This window comes from Nicotiana sylvestris, chromosome 10 (assembly GCF_000393655.2).
Source record: "Nicotiana sylvestris chromosome 10, ASM39365v2, whole genome shotgun sequence".
Classification (NCBI taxonomy): Eukaryota; Viridiplantae; Streptophyta; class Magnoliopsida; order Solanales; family Solanaceae; genus Nicotiana; species Nicotiana sylvestris.
The window spans coordinates 131334257-131359591 of NC_091066.1; the positions used below are offsets into that span (position 1 = coordinate 131334257).

The 25335-nt window shown below is 35.8% G+C and overlaps 3 protein-coding genes across 6 annotated transcripts; 1 reads left to right on the top strand and 2 right to left on the bottom strand.

Moving 5' to 3' along the window:
• Positions 1-436: 436 nt before the first annotated feature.
• LOC138879961 (uncharacterized) lies at positions 437-1444 on the bottom strand. Its single transcript, XM_070159611.1, has 3 exons — positions 1382-1444; positions 1183-1305; positions 437-1066 (listed from the first exon to the last, which is right to left on the bottom strand). Exons 1-3 carry the CDS (start codon positions 1442-1444, stop codon positions 437-439), a joined length of 816 nt encoding a protein of 271 aa, XP_070015712.1.
• Positions 1445-9664: 8220 nt separating this feature from the next.
• Positions 9665-13071, top strand: LOC104226330 (uncharacterized). Of its 2 annotated transcripts, none has more exons than XM_009778300.2 (7): positions 9665-9935; positions 10035-10115; positions 10244-10420; positions 11072-11242; positions 11477-11689; positions 11771-11859; positions 12167-13071. In XM_009778300.2, the coding sequence occupies exons 1-7, from the start codon at positions 9848-9850 to the stop codon at positions 12815-12817; spliced, it is 1470 nt and encodes a 489-aa protein (XP_009776602.1). In that variant the 5' UTR covers positions 9665-9847; the 3' UTR covers positions 12818-13071. The 2 variants fall into 2 exon arrangements, with proteins under 2 accessions (XP_009776602.1, XP_009776601.1); XM_009778299.2 differs by having other exon boundaries at positions 9670-9935; positions 12161-13071.
• Positions 13072-15041: 1970 nt separating this feature from the next.
• Positions 15042-21707, bottom strand: LOC104226329 (uncharacterized). Of its 3 annotated transcripts, none has more exons than XM_009778297.2 (6): positions 21500-21707; positions 21236-21406; positions 20519-20686; positions 16179-16376; positions 15850-15916; positions 15042-15743 (listed from the first exon to the last, which is right to left on the bottom strand). In XM_009778297.2, exons 1-6 carry the CDS (start codon positions 21627-21629, stop codon positions 15239-15241), a joined length of 1239 nt encoding a protein of 412 aa, XP_009776599.1. In that variant the 5' UTR covers positions 21630-21707; the 3' UTR covers positions 15042-15238. The 3 variants fall into 3 exon arrangements, with proteins under 3 accessions (XP_009776599.1, XP_009776600.1, XP_009776598.1); XM_009778298.2 differs by having other exon boundaries at positions 15819-15916; XM_009778296.2 differs by having other exon boundaries at positions 15042-15739; positions 15819-15916; positions 21500-21706.
• Positions 21708-25335: the final 3628 nt, after the last annotated feature.

Consider the following 25335-nt stretch of genomic DNA (forward strand, 5'->3'; position numbering starts at 1 on the left):
TGTATAAGAGCCTAAGGGACCACTTAAAGAGCCTAAGGGCCAATATATAAGAGCCTAAGCGCCAACTTAAAAAGGCCTAAGGGCCAAAACATATAGAGGTCGAGATCCCTTTCTCACTCAACTCAGACTCAAGAACTCTGACGTCCCAAGCTCACATCAAATAGATTTAAATTTAGCTCGAGGATTAACAAAACCCTAATAGGTATTATATTGATCAAATAAAAACCTAAGGGTTTATTACATTCTGAGTCCGAACCGACACTCGAGCTGATTATTCGAATTATCGAAATCTTTCACAAATGAGAACAAAAAAAAATTCAACACAAGTCGAGGATAGAACAAAAATATACTTTATATTCATAAGGGAAGTTTTACAAATCATATTTACAACGCCCACAAGGGGCCCTTGCACAAAAAAGAAAAAAGAGAACCTAATCTATTTTCGGGGCCACATCCCCGGGAGCGACGTCCTCAGGAACTGCGCCTTTGGCAGTTTATCTTTAGAAAGTCCCCCTTCCTCGGAGGCACCTTCTTCTCCTTCCCCGTCCCTGGAACCACTCACAGCGTCCTCATCATCGGAAGAGACGTGAAACCTGGCATCATTTTCCCGCGCCTTTGCTTCGGCTATCTCTTCAACAAGGTTGAACCCTCGGGCATGGATTTCTTCGAGAGTCTCCCTCCGGGCCTGGCACTTGGCCAAATCATTGCTCCATTTTTCCCGGTCGGAGGCCTCTCTCAGCTCAGCTTGAACGGCTGCAACATCCCTTAAGTATACAATAATGGATTTATCAGCCGCAACCTTCATCTTCTCAGTTGTAGCCTTGGCATGTACAACTTCGTCCCGAGATCTAGCAAGCTCTGCCTCTAACTCCTCAATTTTCCTGGCCTGAGCCAGGACTTTTTCTTTAAGGCCCTGGAGTTGGCTCTCAGTCGAGGTATGTTGGGCTGTGATAGCTTTCTTATCAGTAGCAAGCTGATCCATATTCTTTTTCCATTTATGGTAGTCAGCCCTAACTTGATCAACCTCGCCTCGAAGCTGCCCGATCATTTCCAACTTCTGCTGAAGCTGAGACATCGAAGTATAAGACTCCAAAGTAAGGCCAAGAAGTCCATATCTATTAAAATCATAGTTACCTACTCATCTAGCTCGGTCTCGTTTTCCCGAGCTTTGGCCAATTTAACCCGAAGGTCCTTAAGCTCTTCCAACTTTTGGTCACAGATGAGCCTCATGGCCTTCTCTTCACCTGAAACCTTCCTAAGCTCAGCCTCACATTGTCTCAGCTCGGCTCTAAACTTGACGATGGCCTATGCATGAAATGAAGATATGTCAGAAAAGGAAAAGAAAGAAAGAAAAATTGCAACACTGAAAGTTAGTATTTACCCGAGAAAGGAGATGTTGAGCCTCTTCAAAGAGGGTGGATGCATCGTTACGGGGCGGTATCATCGACCCTAGCAAAGCAACTCTGAAAGGGATCTTTGTCGAGGACTTTGCTCGGATCGGGCATGCGCAGAGCGTTAGCTTATTCGATTGCCTCCCCGGAATAAGTTGGCAAAGAAAGGGAGTGACCTGTTGTCATGGCCCCGAGCTCTTCACTCGGGGCATTCTCATTAGCTTCGAGGGCTTTTGCGCTCACCCCCTCTGGTATATTTGTTGAAGGCAGAGGAATTATCTCAACCTCCGGGGACGCGGGGGGCCTTGCCGGAGTCTTTCATTGGATTTCCCTCACCGCGGGATGAGGTCTCTAGTTCTGAGGGCTTGGAGGTCTCGATTGGTTTCCTGGTTTGAGGTACTAGAGCGGACTCTTCACCATCATTCCCTTCGTCATCCAGAGAATCGTGGTCCAGATCTACATTCACATGAGCAAATATCTTCTGCGGCCTTTGAGCTGGGGCTTTCTTATCTTGAGGTCGAGCTTCGAAACCCTCTTTCTTTTGTTGTCTTTCCCGGCTTTCGAGACCGGGGACTCGGTCTCTTCCCCGGACAGGGCTGGCCTCATTTCAGAAATATCTCCTATGCCTGCAAATAAGCCTGAGTTAGGTGGCATCACTAATAGGAGAAAATATATCGAAATCCGGAAGGAGAACATACCATGATGTTTGGCCTCTCATTTACCCATCAACAAGTCACGCCATTTGCACTCATCATACGAGGAGGTCGCGGCCAACTTCTTGACCCAGTCCTCGAGGTCAGGGATTGCATGCGGCATCCAAGCATCAACTGCATGAAAGGGTGAAGGCATCACACAATGCGAGAATAAAACATAAGGGAACACCGAAAAATGAATTTTTTGCTTACGTTGGAAGTTCCATCTCTCAGGAAACGACATTCTTTCCTCGGGGATGATGTATGAGGTCTTCACTCGGATGAATCGACTCATCCAGCCTCGGTCTTTGGTCTCATCATTATTGGCGAAGAAGGCTTTCTTGGATCGACATTGGAGCTTGATCAGTCCATGAAAAAGTTGAGGCCGATACAATCTGATAAGGTGATGAAAGGTAAACTCCAGTCCCTCGGCCTTGCTAGAAAAATAGTGCAGCATAATAACGATGCGCCAAAAGGAAGGGTGGATCTGCCCTAGGGTGACCTCGTACCTTTTACAAAAATCAATCACTACCGGATCGAGGGGACCCAGTGTGAAGGGGTAAGTGTAAACACTTAAAAAACCCTCCACATGAGTTGTGATGCTCTCCTCGGGAGCCGAGATCTATATAGTAACCTCGTCCCCCCACCCGCACTCCTTCCTTAGAACCTCGAGATGTTTCTCCTTTATCAAACAGATGTACCTCGATGCATGTTCACATTGGCTAGATATTGCAGGTGGGTTTTCGACATCGAAGTCCTTCTTTAAAATGCAGGTGGTTGGAACAATCTAATGGAGGGCCGGCGCTTTATCTCCGGCTGATTGGGAAGTAGAAGAAGACGATGCATTTTCCTTTTGAGGGACTGTTTTAGAAGTTTTCGCCATGATTTTGGGTTACGAAAGACGGCGAGGCCGGGTTGTTTCTGGTATTAAGAAGAGGGTAGTAGCAGAAAATAAAAGGGAACAAATTAAGAGAGAAAGAGGTATGGAGGAGGTTCAGAGATGTTTGAAAATTAAAGTAAAGCTTTCTCAAAGGTAGGAACTTATATCTATAGATGGGCTGCTATGGTTTAACAATGCTAGTGGCCGACCAACACTGTTGTGCATTTAATGTTTTGGGAAAGCGAACCAACGGGACATTTCAGTCACTTCGAGCGCCTACGTCACTAGAGTGGCATCATCGTTATAGACTCCAGAGGACCGAGGCTCAAGTTGTTTCTTATCATTTTATTCTAAGAAACGTGGGGATCATCTGTATACGACCAAAATCATATGCTTCCGATTTATAGGCTCGAGGGTCCGTCCTAGGCCCGAGTCCGGGCGAGGTCGAGTTCGAAACCGGCGGACCAGACTTGGGCTTGAAGACGGAGTGCAGTTCTCAGAGATAGGAGTTCGAGGAATACCAGGGCCAAGTGTGCTCGGCCCCGAAATAGTACCGTTGTGGATTTGTACCAGAATGAGCTGGATTCTTGCCACGCCCCTAAAGTCATGGCGTAAATCCCGGAATAGGGTTGTACGATTCTGTACTAGGCGGTTAGACAGTTGTACCAAGAATATTCCTTATTGTAAAAAGAAATATTCCTTATTTAGGGTTCCCCTATTATATAAAGAAGACCCCAATCATTTGTAATATCATCTAATCATTGAGCAAAGAATATACTCTCTACTTTTTGGCCTACTGTTCATCAGAATTGTCCTTATCTCTACTTTTCTTATTTTACTTTTCTTACTGTTCTAACACCACCTCAAGGTCACTAAGCTTGAGGTCACTGCTGTTGAAATAACATTGATTTGATTCACTTGTCTCTTTCATCTCTACTTCATATTTCTTGATTATTAATTGGTATTGAACTAAATCACATATTTTTAAAACCACAAATCACGTTTAATTGTTACTCGTATTTTCGAGGTAAACACTTTGTTAGCGACGGATTTTGAGGAATCGCTTACAAGTTCAAAGAGCTGAAGTTTTTAATGAAGCCAAAATATATTTGAAAAAGGTTGCAATATTTAGTGCAAAAATCTAATAATTAAAAAAGAAAAAATGAAATAAAATAATTAGTTTATTAGCTAAAGTTAGTAGACTTTTCTAAAGATTAGGATAAATAATTGGTATGACATCAGAATATCAGATGAAGAAGATGTGTACAAAAGAAATAACGCAAATAGATTTGAAAACGATGTGAATGGACATTGGCACACTAACCATTATACACTGGCAATTGGCCTAAGGGATTGTTTGGCGGGGAAACAAGCTATCCCAAAATTAATTATTCCGAGTTTGCTATTTCAATATCCCTTAGGGATAAAAGTAACATTATAATTACGGAATTAGTTATACCGCGATTTTATCCCAACTAAACATGAATAAACTCATTTCAAAAATTAATTATCTCATATTTCTCATCAAACGAGCCCTAGAGGTTGTCCTCCAACAAAAAAAACTATCACAATTTAAATAGTAGTATCACTAATTCCATATGCTATCTAATTTTACCTATCATATACCAAAAAAAAAAAAAAAGACCAATGCTTATTTAGTCTCATATCTTGATTGTCTTGTGTCACGCAAATATGATCAACATTTTGAGTGTTTGTTTCAACGGGAATTCTTTCGATGGAAACTCCATATTTGCTTAATATAAGTCTTATTTAATATTTATTGATAATTATTTTACACCCGACAATGTTCGACTCGAAGCTAGAAGCAAGTACGCCTTGGCGCATTTTTAACTTTTGTTTGCAGCCACACATTTGAATAATAAGATAGGATTTTCATGACGAATTTACATTTCGTCCTCTATAAATTATGTTCAAGAAGATTCACAACAAAATGTTTAATTAATTTTCTTATGTTATAGTGTAATAAGTAACAAGTAGTTATGCGGCCCAGTGGCGAATCCACCTTTCAATGTGGATGTGGCATGACACCCATTAAGTTGGCAAAATTTTTATATACACATGCTAAAAGTTTCTTAAATAAGGTTAAATATTTAATTTCGGTCACATGTAGTCTCAAACTAGACAAAAATGTCATGACTGAAAAGGCATTTTGCAAGCTTTTCTTGTATATACGGCTCATGTTCGAAGGTAAATATTTACTTACACAACACCAATTTAATAAATACATAACACTTGTATTTACAATTAACACTAAATCATAGTTAATATATATTTTCACATTAATTTATTATTTAACCATGATAAATTATTACGATTTGGTATGACACCGGGTGTAGTAAATAAAAGTATTGCTCTTAGTCTCAAATATGTGGGTTTTCCTTTTTTCAAAATTGAAAAACTAGAGTCTCGATGAAGATTTTGGGTTGAGATCAAATTCAATTTTTATAATTTCTTTATTTATCATATCGTAAATTTGTACGCTTTTTTATGGTTGTATTCAGTTTAGACCATTTTGCTTTTAAATTGTAATAAAAATTTCGCGCGCATAGCATAGAGAAACATGAAAATTATGGTTTAATTTTTGGAACTTTTAGTTTATCTAATTTTATATTTACTTGTGGGGTGTAATTTATTTATTGAAGATGTTTTTTCTTCTCTTCTTATTCTGTATTGGTGTAATCCCTTATCAAAGATGTTATTCTTCTTGTGCATTTTTTTAATAGAGAGGGTGTAATTCTCTAAATAAAATAAATTATTATTAATTTTACATAGTAAAAATTTATTTAATATATAAAAAAGGATATCATCCCCCTCGTGAAAATATGGTTTTTACTTCTATTTTTAATAATAGAGATGTGATTCCTTGTTGAAAATGTTGATTTTTTTTTTCCTTGATATAAAAGAAGTAATTTTCATATTTGCACATCAAAAACCAATTAAATTGACCTTAATAAATTCGGAAGAGACCGAACAGAACCAGATATACTTTTTTTAAACAAATTTTATAGTCAAAGTAAGGAGTCCATTTTCAGAACTTTACTGAACTAATGAAAATTATTTATAAAAGTTACTTTACTTTGTTTTGTAACTGAAAAGTTATTATACTTTGCACGTTTTAACTCAAAAGTCACTCAACACTTTTATTTTTTGTATTTTTTCAACTCAGCCATTTAAAGAATAAAGAATACCGATTTAAACTCTGACTCAATCTGTTCCATGCCACTATATTTGATATGCTATAAAAGTGTTGAGTGACTTTTTAGTTATAATATGCATGATAACTTTTCGGCTACAAAATAAAATAAAGTAACTTTTATAAACGATTTCCGTCGGTTTAGTGACTTTCGTTCGATGTACATTAAAAAAAATATGGCATCCGTCACCTTTAGTTCCTGGATCTGCCTCTCATATAAATTTTTCTATTTCACTTGGGAACACAATTGATTATGTACGACTATAGTAGTTGAATCTGCATGTGCCTACATAAGAGGAGTCCGGGACAAATATAGGCAAAGGCCAGTATCAAATTGAATAACAAAGGAAAATAGCACTACACAAGTTCTTCCACATTCCTTCTAAAAATACCATTCTCAATTATATTACAACATTGACAAAAAAGAGAAAATAATAATAATATAGCCTTAGCAAGTTGTATGCCAGTTCTAGAATAACTACTTTTATAGATACAATCAATGTTTAGATTGACAAAATTGGACCACGCATTTCCCAATAGCCCCACGAATCTTGCCCTTATCGTCAATAGCTAGCTATATAGTTGTGTAACAATTGAAAAATAAAACAAATTTTGAATTTGATGAAATTGTCGAATAAGATGTTAGCCCTTTTATCACAGGTTAATGTATAATTACGAATAATTCAAATGGCTATAAATTGTTCAAACATTTCATAAGCTGCATTAGCCAAATTATTTACCGGAATTAAACCTATATTCTTATGTGCATTGTCCCAAATTAACAATTTTTTTCTTTTTTATGTTTATGACATTCAATGACCACTAAATTGGCATATTCCTTTGCCTCTCTCTAAGCATATTTAATAGTGGTCTATTCTGAGTAAACTTAGAAAGTTTGATTCATTTAATAATCTTCAACTACATATCTAAACCAAAAATGCCTGACGTAGTCATAATATTTTATTTAAGAGTGTGGTTTAATTTGACGGTGTCCCGATACCATACATTTGGACGATTAAGGATATTTACGAGGGAACGAGACCCGAGTGAGGACCACGGAAGGAGAGCCGGATCATTTCCCAATGGAGATGGGGTTACATCAGGGATCAGCTTTTAGCCCGTTTTTATTTGCTTTAGCATTAGATGTGCTAACGCGTAACATACAAGGGGAGGTGTCATGGTGTATGCTATTTGCTAATGACATAGTTCTGATTGATGAGACGCGAGGCGAAGTTAATGCTAAGTTGGGAGTTTGGAGACAAACGCTGGAGTCTAAAGGTTTCAAGTTGAGTAGGTCAAAAACTGAGTACTTGGAGTGCAAGTTCAATGAGGGGATGCATGAATAAGAAGTGGAAGTGAGGATTGGTACTCATGTCAGCCCTAAAAGAGATAGTTTCAAGTATCTTGGGTCAATTATTCAAGGCAAGGGGGAGATTGACGAGGATGTTACTCATCGTATTGGAGCGGGGTGGATGAGATTGAGGCTCGCCTTGGGAGTATTGTGTGATAAGAATGTGCCACATGGACTTAAGAGCAAGTTCTATAGAGTGGTGGTTAGACCGACTATGTTGTATGGAACTGAGTGTTGGCCCGTCAAGAAATCTCATGTCCAAAAGATAAAAATAGTTGAAATGAAGAGGTTAAGATGGTTGTGGGCATACTAGGAAAGACAAGATTAGGAATAAAGTTATTAAGGAGAAGGTAGGAGTGATATCTGTGGAGGACAAGTTTCAAATTTTAGCAGAGACAAAAAATACTAAGCGATTTCTTCTCATTTATCAAAGTTTAATGGATAAAGTATTTGTATCGGTGGAACTTAGTAAATACCTCTCAGAATTAATTGATGTATGCACAAACTCTCATGCACGTCATGTATATCAACTAAATTCAAGCAACAAGAAAAAATCATCTTAGTGATTAAACTGACGTAATTCAAATTGCATAGTTAAGCATTTACAACAATAACAACAACAACAGTAAAAATTTAGTGAATTTTCATAAGTGGGGGTTAAGAAGGATAAAATGTACGCAATTTTATCCGGAAGGCTAGAGAGGTTGTTTTTAATAGACCTTCAATTAAAGAAAAGATGAAAGAAGCAATGATAACAAGTTAGTAACAACACAAAATATTTAAAAAAATCAAGCCAAGATAGCAATTGAACGATAGGTAGTAATAACAACTTAAGAATAACACGATATCATGCTAACACTAATGTTATCGAATCAAGCAAAGACAAAGGAAAATGTTCCACTATCTTATTAAGCACAAGGGCGGCTCGATGAATTTTGTGCCCTAAAGCCAAACATTACGAGGAATCTTAACTTTTTTTTCTTTTAAATTATTATTTTATATTTGAAGTTTATTTTTCTATTTCTTTTAGATGCAAAGTTATGAAAAAATTATAATCAATTTCTTCCATAAAGTCTTTCTCAATTGACAATGTAGTTAATTCATTTAACCTAACTTGAGACATTGTTGATCTTAGTTATGATTTTATCAATTTTAATTTTGAAAAACTTCCTTCCGCTGAAGTAACGGTAACATGAGTTATTGATATTATTCTATAAGCAATATAGGCATTTGAAAAAAATTAAATCTTTTTATTTGATCGAATATATCAATTAAACTGTTATCCTATACTCTTTTTCTTAACACTTTTAATTTAGAAAATAAATCTAAACCATCAATATCAGATTGATTATTATGCTTTAAGGAACATTCAAGATAGGCAATATTTTTCTAAATTTTCATCATCTCTCGATCTCAGTTTTTTTGACGCTAAATAGAAAACTAAAAATATTTTCATATGCTTCGAATTGTTAAAATATATTTTGAAGTGAAAAAATAGCCTTGTCTACTATGTATAAAAAGTAATCAACTCTGAAAGACCCTTCGAGAGATTTTGAGATTTTATTATCAACATTCTCATCAAATTGTTTCTTCCTATATATCACACGTTTCTTACGAAATTTGGGTTCGATATTTATTTCAAATACAATTTCCTTGGCAAAAATCATAACAGTCGCAAATCCTTCCTCTATATTTGTTAAGAAAAAAATCAAAATTTTTCACTTCACATAACTTTTTTTAGCTTATATATAATTTATTTGGTGTAACAAAAAATAAGTTCCCACGAATATGACGCCTAAAATAATTACTTTACGTGTTTTAGGAAAAGGCCGCCCGTGATTAAGCATTTACCAATCCTTATTAATTATTTGAATTAAAAAAAATCAATTGCCTAACCTTGGTATTTGTAGTAAAAAAAGGATATATGATGAAAGATTAGGAACACAAAGATTGTACAAATGTGATCATAGATAGATTCATCAAATATGATTCTCTCTTTGCTCCTCCTTTCTTCCAATGGTCATTTGTGGAGCCCACCCCTTTCTTTTTTGCTTTTGCCCCCCCCCCCCCCCAACCTCCGCCCCCACCCCTGTCTCTCTCATCTTTTTATTTTCATTCACAGCTTTCCCCTCACTCACACTCTCTCAAAAACCCCAACACTTTTTCTGCTAAAAGATCAAAAAAACCCACAAAGCCACTTCTTTTCCAACACCCTTTTATTCACTCAGCTCATTTCTTGAGCTAGGGTTTCTTTACTCTGGCTTGACAATGCAATAGTTTCACTCCCACCATTTTCTTGCATTTTTTTCACTACCAAAAATGGTTAAAAAAAATTCAGCTTTGATTCTCACACTTCTGCTTCTTTCTACTGTTTTCTGTTCAGTTTCGGCTACTTCTTCACCTTCAAGTAAGTGTATATACACATTCTTGAATTTTACTGCATGTGTTTCTAGAAGCTTCTGCCATTCTTGATCTGTATTTCTTACTTGCTGTTTTGTGTAAGCAGAAATCGTGAATGTGTTTGTTTCAAATGCTGTTACAAAGCTGATGAAATGGGTTTGGTCAATCAAATCCAGTACTAAAACTGGTATGTATAATGGATCTCTGTGATGTTATGCCTTTTTATTTTACAACCCCATTTTGATTTTTCTTTTTAATTTTAAATTTTTGGAGGTAAAAAATTTCATTTCTGGTGAGTAATGGTGTTTTTTGCAGTGATATCTGGGCGTCCAATGATGAAATTTGAGAGTGGGTACAATGTGGAGACAGTGTTTGATGGAAGCAAACTTGGGATTGAGCCTTATTCTGTAGAGATTATGTCTAGTGGAGAGCTCCTCATTTTGGATTCTGCTAATAGTAATCTTTACAAGATTTCTTCCTCTTTGTCTCAGTGTAAGTTCTTTCTTCTTTTTTTATTTTGGGTGTTTTTAAATATTCTAGGTGATTAGTGGCATCAATCTTGAGTTCTTTTTCTTTTTTTTTGTGTGCAACTTTGGTCTTAGTTTTTTGTTGCTTGTATAAATTTTTGTATGCCTATGTTGTCTGTGCCCGCGTGCATACATGACTATTTCACCGGTTACCTGCTACCTCCTACTCACCTAGGGTATACGTAGACTAGGTTTTCTCATTTGGGGAGTGTCAGAATTTTAACAAGGTTTGACATGAGTGTAAAAGAATCGTGATCTGAGCTAGACATTGTACTGAGTTTTAGCTCAGAGTTTGCACATTTTGGCTACATGTGCCTGGTGCATTGTGTTGTGTTCTTGTTAATAACACTACTCCTTGTGGCTTTCACTTTGTGAGTAGTCCACTGACTGTTTCTCCAGAGTACCTTATCTTTGCTTTTCATGTTGACTTGAAGATGCTTTGCTCTTACCATTTGATTCTTCATGTTTGCTGCAAATTCTTTTGCTCTGTTATATGTGCCGACATTTTTCTAGCAAATAATCTTTTGGTATTTTCTTTCTAATAGTTTTTTCTTGAAGCTTCTTTGTGGTACTTCTTTATTGTGGAAATTTTAGTCTAACTGGGGAGAATTGACAGATACCAGACCTAGGTTGGTGGCTGGATCAGCTGATGGATACTCTGGACATATTGATGGAAAATTACGGGACGCAAGGATGAATCATCCGAAGGGTCTTACTGTTGACGACAGAGGGAATATCTATATAGCAGATACTGATAACATGGCAATTAGGAAGATAAGTGATGCAGGTGAGTTACTAAACTTTGACACTGAAAATGATAGAGTAGCATTGCCCGGTTTGTTTGTGTTCATCGTACATGTCTTTCAAAGTCTCCAAATTTCTGGTCCCCTAACTTTTGATAAAATAGGGTGATTTCTGAAATCTCCCTTTGGTATCTTAGTTTTAAGAGTCAAATGTGGGGACTAATGTCTGCAAAGTTAGAATGCTCTTCAAATTTATGCTATGAAATTTCCTTGTCCAGGGATTACAACAATTGCCGGTGGTAAATGGAGCCGTGGAGGCGGGCATGTTGATGGACCAAGTGAAGATGCAAAATTCTCTAATGATTTTGATGTGGTCTATATGGGAAGCAGTTGTTCCCTGCTTGTCATAGACAGAGGAAATAAAGCAATTAGGGAGATTCAACTCCATTTTGAAGACTGTGCTTATCAGTATGGTAGTGGTTTTCCGCTAGGTTAGTAACCTTGCGTTGTTCTACTTTGTTCAAATCTATTGCAGTTGAACATGTTATGGAAGAAACGCGAATTTGCTACAGGAATAGCTGTACTTTTAGCAGCTGGCTTCTTTGGTTACATGCTAGCGTTGCTGCAGCGAAGGCTTAGTACCATTGTATCTCCTGAAGAAGTGAGTATCAAGTTCCTTACTCTTAGTCACATTACTTTGTAAGCATTGCAACGGGGACTTAGATTATCAAGGATATAGAGACCCTTCTTTTGCTTATAGGCTTGCCTATTTCTATGTTGCTTGGTTACAATCACTGAACTGAACAAGTTTTAGAGAAGAGTTCTAAGATATTCGTGTAACTATTGTTAATTAGTAAGTTAAAACTCTATTGTGCAGACAACTTCTAATTAAATGGTGTCTTGTGTCATAGACATCCCATACGCGATCTCATTTACTTTCTATCTCTTCTGTCTTCTTGAAGGATCAGAACACATCCATTTTCACCAATCAATATCAGAAGCCAGCTAAGTCATCATTTAGGCCTCCCCTAATTCCAACTGAAGGCGATGAGGAGAAGCTAGACGAAAGCATGTTTGGATCTCTAGGGAAGCTAATTATGCGTACGGGAGCATCAGTTTCTGATGTTTTAGGAAATGTATTTCCTGTGCTGAAACGTACACCATTGAACCATCATCAATATCAACAGCAGCAGCAGTATCAGCAACACACATGGCCAGTACAGGACAGCTTTGTAATACCAAAAGAAGATGAGCCCCCATCCATTGAAACCAGAACACCTACCCCACGAAAGACGTATGCATTCATGTCCAAAGATTCTGAAAAAATGCAACAGCTGAAGCAAAGCCGTGCTTTTTATGGTGGATGGAGTGCTGATGTTCAACTACAGCAACAGCAAACTCAGAAGCAGCTACATCATCATCGATATCATTCATCCGGACCTCAAACATTCTACGAGCAAAGCTCAGAGAACACAAAGGAAGTAGTTTTCGGAGCAGTTCAAGAACAAGGGCAGTGCAACACAGTGATAATAAAGCCTTTGGACCATGCAAATCCTGTTTATGATCGACAAAATATTCGTTCTCGGTTCAACTCTGCTGGATATTCTCAAGGCTATTAATCAAGCTACATACAGAAACTTCAGGAGTTCTTAAAATTGCTTCTTGATGGCTTAGAAATGAGAAATATATCATGCACTAACAGCCATCAAAGTACAAAAATTTTGGAGAAAGGAAGCCCCGTGTTAGAATAGCTTATAATGTTTATCTAGTAGTCTAAATTGCTGTAGTGAATGCTGTATAAGTGAGTTGAAAATTATTACTAGTACAAAAAAAATGTTCTATATATATCATGATCTGATCAATTCCCTAGGAATTCCATTGCTTCTATTGCTTTTTGAGTACCAACCTGGATATTAATGTGAAGACACGATCTATTTCCATTGCTTGTCCTTTGCACATACCCTGAACACTAAAGGGGTCCAAGTAAAAGAAAAGACAAAATGGTAAAAAACAAGAAAGCCAGCCAAAAAAGAAGTTTTCTCCTTACTATTTGTTCCACCATAGGTAGCTAGAAAAAATGAAAGCACAAGTTGTATTACTTAAACAACACCTGGTAGAACAATGAGGTATGGGCTGAGTAAGGAGTAAGGACATGAATATATACTATATAGGAAATATGCACTTGAAGCCATTAATGTTCATTGATTTTTATATTGCTCCTTTGTTAATGCAAGAATGTTTGTAGATCTTCCAAATAGTACAATATTATTGGAGTTTTTTTATTTGTTTCTTTTAATAATTAACTGTACTGATGTTACAGTGAGAGAACCCACTCACATGGGCACGTGATCAACGGTAAACTACAGTTAAAATTGGAGTAAGACAAATGAACTAAGCATTCTTTTCAACAGATCTATTATAATGCTCACAAAGTAAAAATAATTACAAAAAAAAACTCTTCATTTTTTTAGAAACTTAAAAATAATGAGTACCTTATCAAGCTTTTCTAGAACTTCTTCTGAAAACTTGAAATCCAAATTAAACATTTAAAAAAAAATGGAAGCCTAATTATTTGGTCTTTTTTTTCCTGTAAAAATAGCACGGGCTAGCCAGTTTTCGGACTGGTCATTCAAAAATAGCCAGCGTTTTCAAAGTCATTAAAAAATAGCCACTATTTTGCTGCAACACGGAAAGTTCCAGCATAATATATTGGAGATCGGTGCACATGTGTATGAACTTCCAGCATATTACGCTGGAACTCCAACAAGCGGAAAGTTCAAGTATAATACATCTCCTTTATATTATGCTGGACCGGTATATTATACTGGAATTCCAGAATATTATACTGGAGTATTTTTTCGGATTTTGAACAGTATTTTCGTTCAGATTTATCTTTACATGAAAAGTGGCTAAATTTCGATTATTTTGAAATTGTGACTATTTTTGAATGACCACTTGTAAATCTAGATATTTTTGAATTTCTCCTTTTTTTTCTCTCTATTTTAGTGGATTCCATTTTCCACACCCCACAAAGCCCAAGAATAAAAAAGATTACAACTTAATTTGAGAACTTGACATTGGATCACCCAAACCATTATCATTTGATTTAGTGCCATGGTTTATAAATCCCATACAACTTCCCACCCTGTCCCTTGCACCCCAATGGATAAAAGAAAAGGAGAGAAAAGTTTTCCCCAACATCACCCTTCAAAGATATTTTCTTTCTTTTTTTTGGACCATCCCTTTGAAGATATCTTAACAGATGGGAGGTCCTATATTTATCACTCTTGTTGCCATATCAGGTTATTTAGTTGGACCGTCCATTGGCTCTATTATACAAGATAGCAAGATTTCAACTGGTTCCAGACAATTGTACATCCCCAGCTATCCTGCTCACCTTAGAAAAGTCCATCAATAAGTCTTGTACTATCTATTTTCACTTTTACTTGTCCACTATAATAAAAATATATTTTCACTTTTACTTGTCCACTATACTAAATTAAGAGAAAGACAATTTTTTTTTTATGTTTTACCCTTATCATTAACTACTCATTCCTCAAATCATTTGTCAAGACTTTTGAAAATGCTATCATAATTGTAAGTAAAATTATAAAACATATATTTCATTTATTATTTTATAAGGGGCGTGAAAAGTTGGATAACATTGGAGCGACAAAAAATACGCTAGGGGTTCCATCACATTGCACATGGACGTGAGTGAGCATGAGCTAGGGTACCCACATCATGGACGGATGTGAGAAAAGTATAATCAACCCCAACTTATTTGGAATTGAGACGATACTATATTTGCACTTATATAGACTAAAGGGTCAAAATCAGATGGAAACAAAAACAAATAGTTTTTTCATACAAGACATCACTTCATTGAAACAAGAAAACACAGACTAGAAATATTAACTCAAAAGGGCCTTGAGTCATTTGCTTGTCCACTATGTACATGAAAGTGGTAGCAGATAGACCGACGAACTTTCAGAACAGTTGCAAAAGTTAATAGTAATACATACTACTACTAGACTTCACTAAGTTACGTTCTTTTTTCGGTTAACTAAGCTCGAAATGCTCGATGAAACTTCACGCCCTGAAGAAGCAATCCCCTGTTCTGCAAACCCTTTTAGATTAGCTAGTATCATGCTATCTACAACAGAAACATCGGTACTTTTGCTCACTGCATCATCTTGATTAGTAGTCAGCTCGGAGTTAACCAAACTTCCATCAAAAGTTATCAAATCCTCCAAAATGTTAGCTGCCACCGGTGATTTTGCTGATTCTTTGCTTTCAGAGTCGTCAAAACTTAAGAGAGGAGCCAGTTGTTTACGAGAAGTCTGGCATACTACTACTTTAGGACTAAACATTAGGCACAGATGGGAGAAAGTAAGTAACACGAGCTTCCTTAAAAGTGAATAGATCTTTGAGTCAACAACTACGCTTCTGATGCCGAAGCAGAACATCAGAACTTGTCTCTCCAGACTGATTAGGAAGTGCTTCCATGTCATGTTGCGCCGAAGACGACTGCCATGTTCCTGTCTAGAAAGTTCCATTAGAGAATATGTGAGCATTTGTCATCACCGGAACTCAAAACCGACCACTATTGATACTTACATTAGGGATAACATAAGGACGGATGACCAACCCGAGAATCAAGCAGACCAAGCAGGGAAGCCCCACGGTTAAGAACCATGTAGAAACTGCTCTTAGAGCTGAGAAAACGTTAAAAAATGTTAAACTATATTATTTCGAGTAAAAGGAAAGACTAGTATTCAGAAATACAAAGTGAAAAACATCCAAAATATGAGACTTCAAAAGGTTTATGGAGACTTAAATTCCATAGTCATGTTGTTTACTAACCAATCCACAAGCCATTAAACTGCAGAATCTGATGAGCAATTCCAACCTCAAAATCACAAAAAGGGAACAAATGCAAAAGGAGACGAGCAATGTATGCTTGGATTAATGTATTACCAGAATGAGAATCTCTTGAACAATCCTCGGCCTTAAGCTGTATTTGCCGCACTAACATAGTGCCACGGTCAGAGATCATTAAAGTGCATCTCTCAGGAACAAAAGAAAGTTCAAAATCAGCTGAGAATGACGCATTTAATCCAGGTCCATCAGCACGGCCTGGCTTTAGTGAATAACCCCCTGCTATTGTAGTAACACCTGGTATCATCAATGATTAAGGAGTTGTATTCAGAATCAAATGTGATAATATTAATAATTAAAAAAATATATTACTGATTACTGAAACAGCTTAAACTAGCCACCATGTAATATCACCACCATTTGACAGTTACAAACTCCCCGAGGAAAACTCTCTGTACTAAACTCCCCCTTAATAGAAAAAGGTTGTTGAAGAAGAGAAACACCAGGGAGTCACAAAAAGTTGCTAAATAGAACCCTTAAAAGCATGCTTCATAAACCATATTGTACAGCATATTTTCAACCAACATGAGAAGCATAAATTGGGGTTGATTACACATTACACCACTGGCAGCTAACATGGATTTAAATTATAGTCAATTATTGTCCCCATGCCCTTCTTCTTTGTCCAAACAGTTACATTTACCCAGCGTCCAGTGGCTGTCCTGGGGATCATCATCTCTTGACGGTTGAAATCAGCAATTCTAGGTGTATGCCTAGAAAGCTATGTTAGAGGGCGAAAAGCTGGTTCCAAGTAGTCTTAAAGTCAGAAAGTCTCCATTTCCTCTTACTCATCCATGAAGTTTGCTGTTCTCTTTTCAAAGTAGTGCTATTCTTGACCTTCAACAAACATGAACCAACGCCATCTGACAGCCACATCACTTTCTAAATACATACAAAAAATGTTCTAATGCTTTTTTATCAACATCCTCTTTTTCCATAAGCCTAAAATTTGGGCTCCCCTTAAGTCTCTCAACCTTATCGTGCCACTTGTGACCCAAAATACAAAGATCCTGTTTAGCATGACATATAATGTTTCCTAGCAGAAATGCTAAGTGCTCTGGTGTTGGCTTTATAAACAAGCGGTTACATGTTTGGATATAAGTGTTGAAACTGAAACTAAGTTGTTGATGTGTTTGGTAAAAGCATTATTTTCTATTAAATAACTTAAACATCCTTAAATTTGTTAACACTATAAAAAGAGCTATTACTACAGGATTTTAATTATACATACAAAATAATTTACGTTTCAATGCACTTTCAGTCATGAGATAATTTTAATACAGATAAGTTATTTATTTGAAGTGGTTGAATTAGAAAGATATTTGTTATTAAATTTCAGTAACATTTGATATTGCTATCGACTTATCTAAGTAGCTACGTTGTCCCATGCAAAGAAATAGCAAGGGAGTCATTTTTTAAGCCAACGTAGCAACCCAAATTGCAAACAAGATATTATTTAAGGAATTAGATAGTTTGCCCTTTTTGTGTATTACTATGAATATAAACAATTGAGTTATCTAGTACATATTATTTAGTTTTAAAATATATAATTCAAATACTATTTCAGAGAGCATGTGAGATTGATGATTAGCTGCAGCTATTAAAGCATGCATGTCTAATTCACTTACATGTTTGCTTATGCATGTAATGACCATTCTTGGAAACTGTTCAGATACCTTAAAACATTTGATATCAAATTTGTTTACATAAAAAAGGTGCACCTTAATAGAGTTACCTGATATATGTTGCTGGTGGGAGATATTAGGTATCTCATTGCAGAAGTCTTCATTTCTTTGTTAAATTTTGTACCAAGTCAAAGGTGCCGCATAAATTGGAACAGAGGGAATACCAAATTGATTTGAATACAAAGACCGAAAAAACATTCATATAATTACAAGCATCACAAATTTCATTAGGAATCATATCACGAAAAGTCATCGAATAGTTAACACTTTGTTCTTCCACATTTATGGAGTTGGCTCTTAAGATTTACCAATATCACGAACATATCTCTCAATCTTAGCGGCTCGGAATATATCATCTACATTGCATTACTTCCTAATATAATTGTGAATGGCCATCATAGCAAGAACGATATCTTAAAGTGCCAATGTAATAGTAATGCATATGTCGCAAGATAGACCGTCTTGCTTTCCTAATCCCAAATGTCAGCTCTACAATATTTCTACAAGAAGAATGCAAACAATTAATTTTTTCTTCACGTCCTCTTGGTACTCACAATTGTTGTGTGGCACCGATAGAATTTTACTAGGTTGTATCTCACATTATCTCCTTTATATGGAGACATATATCACGTCATGCGCGAATATCTTGCATCAATTTAATAGTACTTGTTTCCTAATTGATGTAAAAAGGTGAGCTCTAGTCTACGAAGGGCCTTACCAAATATACAAAAATCATGAGTTGCTCCTTCCCACCCAACCCATGCAAAATATAAAGCACATAGTTAAGTCTACAACAATAAGAATATTTTGAGTTGGATACCCTCTACGTCCAATATATGCTATCTCTTAACCTTATAGTTATCTAGCTTTCACATGTTCACCATCAAGTTCTCTTATGCAATCTTATAAACATATATAAATTTAACTTAAGTTTGTAGCAGTGAATGACAAAATTATCAAAATATAATAAAGTATGATTATCATAATCGTTACTTATTTTAAAGAAAGTGAGATGTCGTCGGTTACATGGCTTGAGATCTCTTGCACCATCATTGATATTTACGTGTGTTCTAATAATATCTCTTGCAAACTTACGAACTACCCTTAAAAAACTATGAAAATGTCTATATTGAGGTTTGATGTTATCTTATTCTAAACTTGTCACCCCTTTCTCAACTGCTTAAAAAGAGTCCATTCGGCTTTCATGTAATCCAAATGGATTCTTTTTAAGCAAACGGTGAAAAAGTGACAAGTTTACGATGTGATGATATCAACACTCAGAAGATACAATCCATAAACATTGTCATAGTGTTGTAAAGGTCGTTAGTAAGCTTGCAAGAGATATTATTAGACCACAAAAATTATAATGATGTGTAGGAGATCACAAGTTGTGTAACTTACAATATCTCCATTTCTCTAAAGTAATATCTTTTAAATAATTATAATTTATTATATTTTTTTTCAATTTTCACACTGCTACAAACTTAAGCAAAATTTATTACATTTGAGCACTTGATGGCACACATGTGAAAGCTAGATAATCGTAAGGTCGAGTGATGCCATATATAGGACGTAAGGGATGTCTAACTGAAAAATTCATATTGTTGTAGACTTTAATATGTGTTTTATATTTGCATGGACTGGGTAAAGAGCAGCTCATGATAGTCATATATGTGGTGAAGCCCTTCGTAGACCAGAGCTCAACTTTTCACATCCATTGAAAATAAATATTATCTAGTAGATACAGGATAATATCCACACAAGAGCAGGTATATGACTCCCATACAAAGAAGATAAGATATCACCTAGCACAATTTTATCACGGTACCACACAACAATTGTGACTACCAATAGAACAAAAAATAAGTATTTGCATTCTTGTAGAAATAGTTTGAAGCAGACATTTGGGTTCGGAGAGCAAGGTGGTCTATCTTGCAAATGATGTATTACTATCACATTAACACTCACGGGATATCGTACATTTGTACTTGCTACATGACGATTCACAATTATACTAGAAAAAATATGATATGGATAATGCATTCCGAGTAACTAAGAGTGAAAGATATGTTCGTAATGCTAGTACACCTTTAAGAACTAAGAATATAAATGTGGAAAATTTGGAAGAACAAGGTAATAACTATTGGATGGCTTTTCCCGATATTGCTAATAAGATTTGCAATGCTTGATGTTTGTAATTATATGAATATTTTTCGCTCTTTGTATTCAAATCAATTTGGAAATATATTTGAGGTGCACTTTTACATAAACAAATTTGATATTCTAATATCTTAAGGTGTTTGAATAGTCTCCCTAGAATGATCATTATCACCCCATTAGCATTGAATGCACAAGCAAATATGAAAGTGCACTAGACACTCATTTATAAAATCAGCTCCAGCATTTAAAAAGTATTTTCCGAAACTTGGTGCTTAAAAGCTACATAAATTCGCCAAATGGGATCTAAATGTGGCCGAAGTTATTGTTATGCATCACTAAACATCAGTCTAATGAATCCACCCTCAACCTCCATCACTATCATAGTCGTCCAACTTTTTACCCTAACCAAACACCAGATATGAATCTCTAGTATAACATTCTTTCAATAAAAACACTTTAAGCCAGATCAAACACGATCAGTAAGACTAGACAAAATACCCAAAATAAGAAATTATTGCAAGTATATCTAGATACCTGACTTGCTAATCTTTCTAATTGCATGCTTGTTCCAAATATCAGCAACATAAATATTCCCTTTTGAATCAACAGCAAAGCTTTTGGGTTTGTTGAACTTAGCCTTATCCAGAGAACCATCCACATAGCCAGCAGTCTCACTACCAGTTAACTTCGAAATAGAAAATTCTGCAAAATACCCAAAAAATTCTCAAGAAAATGAAATAACACAATTCTGCAATAATCCCACTCCGTAAAAATTAACCCTTCCCCCAAATAGAAAAAACAAAGTTACAATCTTTATCACGTATGAATGAGTCTTTGTTAAATGAAGTATACCAAAAAACTGTCCCAATGAAACGAACTAGCCGCAAAAATTGTTCCAATAAACTGAACTAACCCAACTTAGCAGCAATCCCACTTCATAAAAATCAACTCTTTCTCCAAATAGTTTAATAAAAATCTAATCTTTATCACAATTTACTATTTTTGGTACATGAAACATACCCATAAATTATCCAATAAACTGAACTAACTCAATACTGCAACAACCCCCACTTCATAAAAATAAAACCTTTCTCCAAATAGTTCAATTAAAATCCAATCTTTATCACATTTACCATTTATGGTTTATGAAACATACCCATAAATAATCCCAAGAAACTCAACAAAGCCACTTCAGAAAAATTAACCCTTTTCACCAAATAGGGGGGGGGGGTTAATCTTTATAAAATTTACCAGAGTTTTTGTTGAAAGATAAGGTGTAAAAAGTACTGGCAGCAGAATCAAGAATGATGAAATTGCCAGCACCCATTACAGAAATTATGGAGTGAGGGTTAATTTTGATCTTGTGGCCATCAATCAGTGTCTTAACTGAGTAACCATCCTCAAAGATCACTTGAGCATGAACTGTAAAAATAAAAAAGAAGTCAAAATTTAGCTTTTTTAGTTTTTATTTTTAGTCTGAAGTGTAAAGAGTAAAAAAAGGAAACAAAATTTTACCTGGGGTAAGAATTATATTGAAGAAGAAGAAGATGCAGAGGATTGAAACCAGTGAACCCATGAGATTACAGAGGATGAGGCAATGGATCTTTTCTTTCTTTTTTGGCTTAAGGGCTAAGGTAAATGTCATCTAGGTATAGGTTCAACAGAGGAATCCAAGGGAAAATTATTATAGTGTCAGACTAGTAAAAGTTATTCTTTGTCCCTTGAAGTAACGTTGTTGAAATATTTAACCCTATGATCTAGTATTTCGTTTGACACTTGAGGACCCCTTTGGATTTGGTTTAGGAGTTGATTTTGCAGTCAATTATGAGCCCGTTAGGATTAGCGGATTGGGCTTGAAGTGCTGAAAAATATTTTTAAGTGCTGAGATTAATCTTTTAAATAAATATTTATGTGTTTGAATAGTATTGCTAAAACTGATAATAAACAGTTGATGTGTTTGGTAAAAAAATGCTGATAAGTTATTCTTTTATTAAAAAGGCTAAAATACCCTTTAAAACTTTACAAAAGATTATAAATTAAAAAATTTCTTTGCAACGAAAATGGAATGAAGAGAAAGTTAGAAAATTTATTTTGGAAAAAGTATTTAGTGAATTACAAAATATTATTAAGGATAAACTAGTAAATATCTTAGTCAAACTAAAAGTGTTTGTAAGCTGAAAAGCTATAAAGCGGGGGTGACCAACTTATGACTTATGGCTGGTTTTAGCTTATAAGCACTTTGAGCATTTATCAAACTCGTAGTTAAGCCAAAAGATGCTCATAAGCTTGTTTTACTGGCTTATAAGCTTAGCCAAACACCCTCTATGTCTGTCCATAAGCAACTTATTACAAAAATTAGTTAATTCATAAAATATTGCTAATATTAGCCAAATGATACCAATATTAGCTAATTAGTTATTTGTAGTAAAAAAAAGGGGTTAATTTTTAGTTTTCTTTTGAGTGGGTATTGTTGGAATAGATTGGGTACAACTTAAAGCTTTTGAATCTTAATTTTGGGATGATTTGGTGGAGTTTTGAGGTAGTTTGAATTGAAAAATTGAAGTAGAAGATGAACATGGGAAAAAATTATATGTGTATTACATTGTGTACCACATATGTATCATATGTTTATCAAATATGTATCACATGCATATCCATGTATACTTGTGTGTGAGATACATGCATGATACAAGATTGATGCACATGTCGCACAAGAAATTTTTAAACTCAATTTTTAACTACGAAGTTTGATACCAAACCAGTCCAAATCACCTCCATTCTTGCTCAAACTTTGTATATTGCATTCAATTAATTCCAACCATAACCATTGGAAAAATCTTTTCTCATCGAATCTTTTTAATATATCATTGGTAATGAATTTTGATTTTAAACTAGTCTAACTCACCTTCAAACTTCGTCAAATTTTGTATATTGCCTCATTTATGTGTTTTCAATCAACCACAACAATATCCCCTGTATTTTTTGAATGTTGTATATCATTGGTAATTTTTTTTGGTTATTTTTGATAACATGACTAAGATGACAAGTTGTTAGTAAATTACATCTTTTTTGGTACATTCCCATAAGATTTCCTTGATATATGATGTTCATCGGGTGTTAAAAAAATATAAAATTCTTTTTCACGAAATTAATAACTTTGGAAAATAAGAAATTGTTCTCCCAAACAACATTAGCACAAACAAAACTTATAAGTTAATTTGTCTCAAGAATAACGGTCGTAGCAATGTATTAGTGATTAAGCATAATGATGACCGAATTAGACACATCAATGTTTCTCAAATTTTCATCAAATTTTAATCAAGTTATAATGAACTAAATCTTGGTTTCTAACATTTAATTTCATATTCGTAGTAATTTAGAAAACAAGAAGACATGAATGAAGCAAGAAGGTCACGTAATTCTACAAGGCACAATTTATAGTACAATTTACCTCCGAGCATGATTAACCCTGGCACATGCATATACGCTCGTCACCTCATATATGTATCACCCCCGCATGTAGGAAATAATGACAATTAGTAGGAAAATTCTCTCAACAAAGTTAGACAAGACACTTACCTCAAACAAGCCAAATCGATACACTAGAAGTGTCATCCCGCTCAAATCATCCTCCGAAAGGCTCGAAACTAATCAAAAGTAACTCAAAATCATCAAATAATGCCATAGGAATCAAATTCAATCGATAAAGGTCGAATCTTTACACATTTACTCAAAGTTAACTAAAAGTCAAACCCGGGCGCGCACCTCGGAACCCCTACAAAACTCACAAAATCGGACAACTCATTTAGTTACGAGTCCAACCATACTAGTTTCACTCAAATGCGACTCCGAATCGATGTTCAAAACTAAAAAATTCACTTTAATAAAAGTTTAGACAACCCCCCCCCCCATTTTCTCTTATGAAATCATGAATCAAATGCCAAAAACGAAGATGGAATCATGGAATATAATCAAAATCGAGTAGCAAACACTTACCTCAATACACGTGATGAAATTCGCCTCCAAAATTACCCAAATCCGAGCTCCATAACTCAAAATGTGATAAAATATCTAAAACCTTCGAAATAGAGTACTTTATAACATTCCTCCAGCAATACTCATCGCGAACGCGGGAAGACCATCGCGTTCGCGATGAACAAAATCATATCGGCACAAAAAGACAATAAGTGTTCACGGTAGAGTCCTCGCGAACGCGATGCACAGCAGAACCAACCCTTTGCGAACGTGGTTGCTACTTCGTGAACGCGCAGACATCTTCCCCAGCTCCTCAACCACGACTCTATGCGAACGTGGCACCTCATCGCGAACGCAGAACACAATCAGCTTACCTTTCGCGAACGCATTCCATAACTCGCGTCCGCAGAGGAAAAATTCGCAACAGACCAAAATACACTTCGCGATCACGGTTGGACCTTCGTGATCGTGAAGAATACCAGAAGCAACAGGTAACAACAGAAACCAGCAATAACAACATGGCCTAAAAAGGTTCGAAACTCACCTGAGCCCCTAGAGATCCCGTCCGAACATACCAACAAGTCTCATAATATAACACTAACTTTCTCGAGGCCTCAAATCACACATAACCATATCAAAACCATGAATCACGCCTCAAATCGAACTTAATGAACCTTTGAACTTTTAACTTCCAAATCCCGCACCGAAATATATCAAATCAACCCGGAATAACCTCAAATTTTGCTCACAAGTTTCAAATGACATAACGAAGCTACTCCAACTCCCGGGACCAAAATATGAACCCGATAACATCAACATCAACCCTCGGTCAACTTATGAACATTCCAAATCTTCAAATTGCTAACTTTCGCCAATTCGTGCCGAAACCTTTAAGAAATATCCAAATGCAAATTCCGGCATACGCCCAAGTCCAAAATCACCATCCGGACCTAATAGAACCATCAAAACTCTGATCCGAGGTAAAATACGCAAAAGTCAAATTTAGTCAACCTTTCTAACTCAAAGCTTCTAACATAAGAATCTTTCTTTCGAATCAATCCAGAATCTCATGAAAACCAAAACTAACGATTGACACAAGTCATAACACGTCATATGAAGCTACTCAAGACTTCAAACGGCTAAACAAAATGCAAATGCTGAAAATGACTGGTCGGGTCGCTACATCCTCCCTCACTTAAACATACATTCGTCCTCGAACGTGCCAAGAGTCATTCCAAGACCATCAAATCACGGGGTAACCTTACTACACACATACCCGGGGGTGATCCCACATCACCCCAACCCATATAAACCTGAAAACACCATATAATTGAAGATCATTACTTCAACCTTAGTCCGCAAACCTTAGAACCAAA